This window comes from Vidua chalybeata, chromosome 1 (genome assembly GCF_026979565.1).
Source record: "Vidua chalybeata isolate OUT-0048 chromosome 1, bVidCha1 merged haplotype, whole genome shotgun sequence".
Taxonomy (NCBI): Eukaryota; Metazoa; Chordata; class Aves; order Passeriformes; family Viduidae; genus Vidua; species Vidua chalybeata.
The window spans coordinates 109930647-109938716 of NC_071530.1; the positions used below are offsets into that span (position 1 = coordinate 109930647).

The 8070-nt window shown below is 45.7% G+C and overlaps 1 protein-coding gene across 1 annotated transcript in view; it reads right to left on the minus strand.

The window, feature by feature from the left end:
* The window catches only part of GAREM1 (GRB2 associated regulator of MAPK1 subtype 1), a 102070-nt gene extending 95150 nt beyond the window's left edge, over positions 1-6920 (minus strand). The window contains exon 1 of the mRNA XM_053953296.1: positions 6470-6920. Coding sequence (XP_053809271.1) covers positions 6470-6590 — 121 coding nt within the window. The 5' untranslated portion in view covers positions 6591-6920. The remainder of the gene's footprint in view (positions 1-6469) is intronic.
* Positions 6921-8070: the final 1150 nt, after the last annotated feature.

Consider the following 8070-nt stretch of genomic DNA (forward strand, 5'->3'; position numbering starts at 1 on the left):
GTGCTAAGCCCTTTAGATGAGCAGACATGGCTTACAGGTGGAGGCACAGTGAAGTTTGCTCCACAAGTTTTTCATACTGCAAATGGTATGAAAATCACAGACCACAAATGCTACGTAAAACTCTTTCCAAGGAGAAGCACCATTAAAAGCAAAAAAAATTTCAGACTTGAAATATTGGCTCACTGAGTTTTATGAAGGTTGGTTTTGAGTCATATGCAATCCACATTAAGATGATGAATATTTTCCTATAGGGGAGAGACTTAAGCTGCCCTAATCCAACCAACTTGTTACTCCTAATGCCAAAAGGAAATACAGCAACACCCATGCCCTTTGCTTCTGACAAACCACCACTGGAATGACTGGAACACACTGCAACTCTTCCCACAACTTCCATCAAATCCTGTTGCACCAGACCATGCTGTCCAATATCCTCCAGCATTTCATCTTGGCATAGCTGCCTTTGCTGGGGCATTACAGGGAGTGCCAGTTCACGTAATCACCGAAGCCAGGAACACCTAGTTCCAGAACAGCACTTACAGACAAAGCAGAAAACAACGAAGCCCTTCTTTCCTATGCTAGACTTATACCATTCCTTGCAACAGCAGCATATGATTCATCACACCACATTTGTTTTATGCTTAGGGGTTTGACTAACTGTTTGAGGCACCTTAATACCTTAGATTTTATGTGTATCTCATGCTTTATTTTAAAGCTAGATGTAATTTAAATGGGGGGTGGGAGGTGGTTGGATGAGAACTTAAAAGTTATAGCACTTCCAGTTAAGAAAAGACTAATGGTATTTCACCTTCCAATACCTGAACTACATAATTATCCAGGAAGTGTTTATCCAGTTATGTAAGGCTTCGTAGGCTTCACAAAGAAGAAGTAAGAGCAATATAACTGTTTTCCATCCTAGCAGCCCTAACACACTACCAAGGGTTCAAATGTCTGGTTAAGAACACGCAATACACACTCTACTAAAATGGGTATGAAGCTGAACTCTTTATCTATCTCACTGGAAGTCCAGGGTACTCCTGGGAACAGGTTTTGCCAAGGTACTGGCCTCCATCTCCAGAAAGGCACAACAATCTTCACATATACCATTCAGTAGCTGCAAGTTTTAAATGAATTAAAAGCTTTTTCACTAAAATGTTTATGGAACACATCTCTGCCAGCAAGGGAAAAGGAAAAAACCAATACAACCAAAACAAAAACCCAGGAGCAGTGGTTAGTGGCGACCTGTCAATTGTTTTTTTTCATTCAGTTGTCTTGATGGAAACAGCAGACCACACAATGAAGGTAGAAAGAAGAGGAAGCAAGCAGGAAATACTACTGGAATTATTCTTTAATGGCAGAACACACAGCATAAACAGTCGGAGTTTCAAAGCTGTTCAGTACCTAAGGAAGAAATCAAGCCATGTGGATACAACGTATCTTGAGGATATTTGCAGTCAAATCAAACACTTGTCTTGTCTGCCCCATACATAAGAACTATCACCTACCACACCTAACTGGACAAGGCAGCCACACCTAAGCTGGCAATCAGATCACGGCCATTACCCAGGGTCTGAGCATATCTGAAACCTCTTTCTTGGTCCGTTCAAAAGCTTTGCCCTACTCCCACACGATGCCTTTTTAAGATTTATTCAATAGCAGACTACTGAGACATGCTGCACTAGCTTCTCAAAAGGAGAAGGTCATTCAAGACAATTAAAGCATGGATAGCAGCATTCAGACCTTTAAAGAATAAGCCTCTTTGTAGTTTCAAAGTATTGTTCAGCTGCACAGATAACCCGCATTTGTGGAGTGATGCAATGCAAAATTTTCATTATGTACATGGCCACGCTGTTCTATTGAGTATGATCTTCTTTGATAAGATGTGAGGGTGCTTAGTTTCCAGAACTGGAATCAGCTCTACAGTAATGTGCTGAATAGAACAATAGTCCCCTGAACACGACTGAGGCAGATAGTTGCCACCACGAGAAAGTTTTGAAATGGAAGAGAAAAAGAGAACCTGAAATAAAACTAAATAAAATCCTTTTGTCCCCAGGAGCAACAGGAGTACAAACCCATTATTCACCCACTACTGATATGCACAGGAGTTCACCTAAGGGTAAGAAAGAAGAAAAACACCTTTTAAATCTGTTACCCATTTACAGATTTCTCCCTTCTTCATAGCCACCAATTCTGCCATTTCATCTTACAGCACACGTACAATGCATAAGGAAGAATCTCCTTCACTACCTTGATGGCTCATCGAGATCCATCATCTCCTCCACAGGAAAGTTCAGCATGTTTTCCTTGCCATGCACAGTAGGGAATCACTTTTCTGTGAGTTGAGGTCAAGTGCCACTATATTTGATCCCAACAGGACCACCACATATTTTTTTTCCTTAGGAAAGACATCACTTAGGAAAAAAAAAATTTAAAAAATCAAAGGACCACACGGCCTTTTAATCACATAAACCTTAGTCTTTGTACACAAACTGGGAATTTCTGTAAATCCTTCCAGTTCATACCCAATATATGGGTAAAAAATAGCTACAAGCAAAGGCTGATCTTTACTTGTGAAAACACATCAAGACTGTCTGGGAAAAAGGGAGTTCCACTAAGAAAAGGAATGACAGGCTCTTAGGAGTCTGAAGGGAGTGTAAGCTTACAAAAAAAATCTTGACCTAAAGCACAGCTCTATGCAAAGCAATATTTTCTAGATCTTAACCTTGACAGCATTTCTCTTTTACCCTCCAAAATTACCCCTAGAAAAATAATTACCAGAAATTTAAAGCCCTGAGATCACCACGCACAACATGATTTCTGCACCAGCACCAAGGCACAGTGAGAGCTTTGCCATCAGCTTTTTCTCCTGATGGTCTGAGGAGAGCCAAGCCCAGCCTCACATCCAGCCCTGGCTCTCACAGGCCAGCCATGCTCACCTTTTGCCCCGTTGCAAAAACCACGCTGCGATAAGATCTCTTTCTGCAGTGGGTTCCCAGAGCAAAATCTTTCCCCCAGTGCACCCACCCACAAGTCTCTCACTGGGGTGATATTCAGCTGTGACAATGCAAATCGGGACTAGGGGGCAGAAAGGGGGGAGGACAGGAAAAACACAGCACAAAGCTCGTTCCTCTCTTGTTCTTCAAGTCTTGCTTCTTTTCATCTGAAAGAGCCCACTCAGTGAATTCCACAGTGTGAGATCAAGTCCATGCATTTTCTCTGGTAGGGTGTTCAGCACTTTTTTAGCAGTTTTGTATTTGAGTTATGATCTAGAAATACTAAAGTTGTGTTAACCCACACAAAACCTATTTGCCCCCTTCAAGAGTGACAGGTTTGGGGTTTTTTTCAGTCTATTTGTTCAATTAATATAACAATGTTCACCAGGAAAACAATCAAACACATGAACACATTGAAACAAACAAAATTTGATTTATGACTTAACAGTGTCCAAAAGCATAACCTGAAACACAACCAGTCTTAAAAAAAAAAACCTGAAAAGTTTTTCAGGTTTTCAAACTCTGAAAAAAAAAAAAAAAAAACAGAAAACCCATAAGTTACCATATTTATCATGGATAAGGTAGGCATGAATGCCTAACTATTTCCAACTATATCTTGATGTAACAAAAGACTACTTCCTCCCATACCATCAAGAAAAACCCTCCCTTCTCAGCAGAGGACCAAATTTAGTGCACATAAATATTTCATAACTCCATCCTGTCAAGAAATCAAACTGAATTACTTAAGGGCAATTTTCCAGGAGCTGCACATCCAAGCTCAAAGAATAAAACTGAACTGATCATATCCATTCTTCCGCTTCATACTGAGAGGCCAGAAGGTGAAGCAACAGTGCAAAACTGGACACCTTGTGTGGGTATCATCTAAGAACATTATCCACCAAGTGCTAAACTCCATTAAGAAATGTAGAAACAACAAGGTAAGACTGACATCTTCTGAACACAATACAAGTCCAGCTTCACAATCTTCTCCTACATCCTGGTCTGCCAGAAGAAACAAATTCTGGCCTTCACAAAACTTCATGAGAAATGAAACAGCAGCCAAGAAACAACTTGCTGCTACAGACAGAGGCCAACCAGAGAATCAAAAGGTGACTGAAGACAGACATCTACAGGTGGCTCGATTTCCAACAGCATGAAACATATGCAGCTTCCACTGACCTGGAGAGGAATTCAGCACCTGAAGAAGACATGAGGGCATTTCTCTGCAAACAAACCCTGACCCAAAGATAAGAGCCACACCCTAACAGAAGTGGCACACTACACTACCTTGCTAACAGAGGTAGCCTTAAACTTCCTAAGCACTGGATGGCACAGATTTGGATTGGACTCTGCATTTATTTTCTTCAGCATTGCATCAAGAAATTTTCCAACAGAGCTTCACTTGTTAACCTTGCAAGACAAGAACTGGGATGCAGAGCAACCACTCCACAACAGCCCATGCTCCAGTCAATTCCACAAGCATTGCACATTCCCAACTTTCCTCCTTTAGAAGGCTATGCACTGATTCATGGTTGCTTTCTCTTATTGCAAGATAAGCTTCTCTGGAAAAAGGAAAAGCATTCTTTTCCTATCCCCAAGACCATGGCGTCTGTGTTCTTTATAAAATATTGATTTGTCTGCTGTCTGTAGCGCCTGAAGTTAAAAGTACATGCATTTGAGTAGGTAGAACCAGACCCACGAGCTGCTGAACCGGGCAGACCTAAATCAGCTCCAACCCGAAACCCTTCAGAGAGCCCCACCTGATCCTGCCTCCTGGCAGTGCAGGATTGAACCACTACTGCAGGACACCTACACCAACAGCTGCCTCCTGTCTGGCCATCTCAGGGCATGGGCAGAGGAGCTCAGGTCTGTTTACATCCACTTGCCTGCGCATATGCTCTTAAATGTGGCACATGGGACAAAGAAGCCTTTGCACAAAAGCCACAACATCTTTGTCTCCCCAACAATTATGGGATATTCCCATCAACAGCTCCAACACAAGGACCCCCCACCCCCCCCCAAGAAAAACCCCAACAGCCGCTTGCTTCAAAACCCATGAACTTTCTCTACCCACAAAGCTTTTTCAAGTACCTTCCAATGAAGAAAGACAAGAGAAATGGGGAGATTTGGAGGTGTAACACAGAGAGAGGGAAATTAATAAGTCATCGATATATACATCCTGTTAAAGCCTGAATCAGTGCCAGGAGCTTCAAGTAAATTAACAGCCTTAAGTGCAGTGACTGGAGGCCATCTTAGCTGTTCCTAGTGACAGAAGGTATTGCCACGAGGAACTCCTTAACATACCAGCTTTGCCATTCTCACAGGACAACATATATTTGACAGTATGATGAACAGGCAGATGCAGTAAAAAAAGCAAAAAACGCCCTTTCTTTAATCTAGTCCTGAGTGCCAGCTCTGAGGAAGTACTACGAGTGAAAAGAAAAATACTGCATAATCCAGGGGCAAAGTCAAAAATCATCACTGCATTATGAAAACTGCAGTTAAGTAATAAAACAGTCTTGGTCTTGACCTGTACACTGGGAAGTAACAGAGGACCATGCCTGTGCTCATTTTTAACTTTTCAAATCAATACAAAACTTGATAAAGCAAGAACTGCTCTATTACATCATAAAAGTACATGATGACTTCATAAGATAATGAATTAAAAAGCCTAGAATTTTTATCCAATTTGTGAGTAATCTTCTGCATTCCTTTAGAGAGCTGGACAGTTTTCATAGAGCTACCAAGCAATGCACATACACATTATTACAAAGCAGCTGTCCAAGCCTTTATATAAAAATTCCCATATTTCCCTAGTTCTCTGTGCCAACATGTTACTTTTCAAGACATGGATCTAGGAACGGTAAAACGGTGCTGTCATAGCTGTTCTGTCAGACCTGATTCATATTTCCTGGAGTAAACAAAAAGCTGCACATTTGGAAACGGCAGGTGAGCACCCAAGTGAACTGTAATAAAAAGTTATCCGGAGACTGCAAAGTCTTCTTATGTTACTCATTTTTTTTTACAGATCCGTGGCCTTCTTAGGGAATTGTAACACAAGGGATTTAGCCCACTTGACTATTCTGTATCCCTTCTCATTTGGCCTTGTTGTGGCATCACTTCATCAAAACACCGAGTCTCCAGTGCTGAAAACGCCCTTCCACGCTTAATTTGGGACTGCGAGGACCTCTCTCAGTGGGGCAGGCTGCTGACGGCAAACAGGCTCCACCAAGCTGCCCTCCGCACACGCGGAGGGGGCACAGGGGCACATTGCCCAGATATTTTGGTGCAAAGCAACGCGCGGACTCCGCGGCGAGTGGGAGCCCTGCACCGAGCCCCGGCAGCAGCAGATGCCGGCTCGAGGACCGCCGGGAGAGCGCTCCCAGGAGCCGCGGGAGGCACGGGGCGCTCCCGGGACTGTGTCCGGCAGCCCGCCCGCAGCCCGGCGCCCGCCCGGCCCCGCTCCCCGCCCCACGCACCGCTGTCCAGCCGGGCGATCTGGGGCAGCCGGTAGGTGCTGACGAGCAGGTCCAGGGGCACGGCCACCGCGCTCCACTTCACGTCCTTGAGGTTGCAGCCCAGCGGCGGGCCGGGGTCCATCTTCCCGGCCCGGGAGGGGAGGGAGCAGCCAGACAGGCAGCGCCGGCGGGGTGCTCCCACCCGGCGGGGCGGCTGCCAGCGGGGCGGGCGGCGGAGGGGGCGCCGGGAGGGACAGAGGGAGGGAGCGCGGCTCGCTCCGCGCCAGGCGCCCGGGACGCGCGGGGCTAGGCAGAGAGGGAGGCCCGCCGGGCGCCCGCTGCTGCCGCTGCTGCGGCGGCTGCTGCTGCCTCTGCGGCTGCTGCTGCTCCCGCCGCCCCCCGGGACCGGCTGGGGCCGCCCGCCGCCGCCGCCGCGCCTGGCCCAGGAAGCGCCATCCCAGCACTGACTAATCAACAGGGTGCGAGCAACGCCTGCGCAGCTGCCGCTCCTCCCCGCGCCGAAAAGGAAAGTGCCGGGCTGCCCGCCCGCCCGGCGCGGAGAGCCAGAGCCGAGCCGAGCCGCCCAGCCCAGCCCGTCCCTCTCACTCCACCCTCCGACCGCTCGCCCGACGTGCAGCCCGCACTTGGGCTATGTATTTGTTATTTTAGTTTTCACCTGTGAGTCATGTATATACGTGTGAGTTCATGTATACAGGCTGTGCACACGCAGGTATTACATATATTACATATATTGCGTATTCAAAGGTCTTCACACCATGGGAACGTTTGTAGACATTCGTTCGTCAAAGCGGCTTCTGTGATGAAATCTTATATGATCTTCGTAAGATATTTTATTTAATGATGTTATCCTTTTGGTCTCCAGGCTGCCAGACTGCAGAAACTGGGAAATTAAACCAGAAAAACTCCTGGGTGGTTGAACTGTAGTGTGCTCAAGTTTATTTTGTTCCCTTCTGTGTCAAAACTGTTTATTTTATTGCAGCAAAGTTGGCTACATTTAAGCCTTTACTGTTGACTAGAGTCATAAAAGTGCCTTGCAGTCATTAGCAAAACGACTGACAACATCCACAGCCAAAATCTCTCTCCAGGCTCCAGCTTCTCTATCTATCCTTGAGACTACCGGGGATGGCAGAGCTCGGGAAAGAGCTGTGGTACCAAGAGAGCTCCTGCTGCTCACCCTTCCTCATGGCCTGGGTAAAGGGCCAGACACTGCTGCGTGCCTTTGTCACTGCTGGTGGCACAGCACGGCCAGCACGAGGAGGGCTGAGACAGACATGCTCTTGTTCTGCTCTGCTGCAGAGACTGGGACTTTATCCATGTTCTCCAAGATGAAACAAAGACCGTGGAAACTAGTCGACATAAAAGATTACAGAAAACCCAAGTTGTCTTGCTTTATGTGGATCAAGGTTGGCTTGAAGCTCATCCTGCTGTGCGTCCATGCTTTAGCTATACAGTGTGGCACTGGATTTTCCCAACACTGTGAAAAACCTTTGTTCTTTACGAAGAAGGTTTTTCAGCTGTTAGATCCCACCTACCAGAATAGTTAGCTTTAAAATTCTTTTTAAATTTACCTTGAAAAGACACTTCTTTTCAAAGTAGTTTTC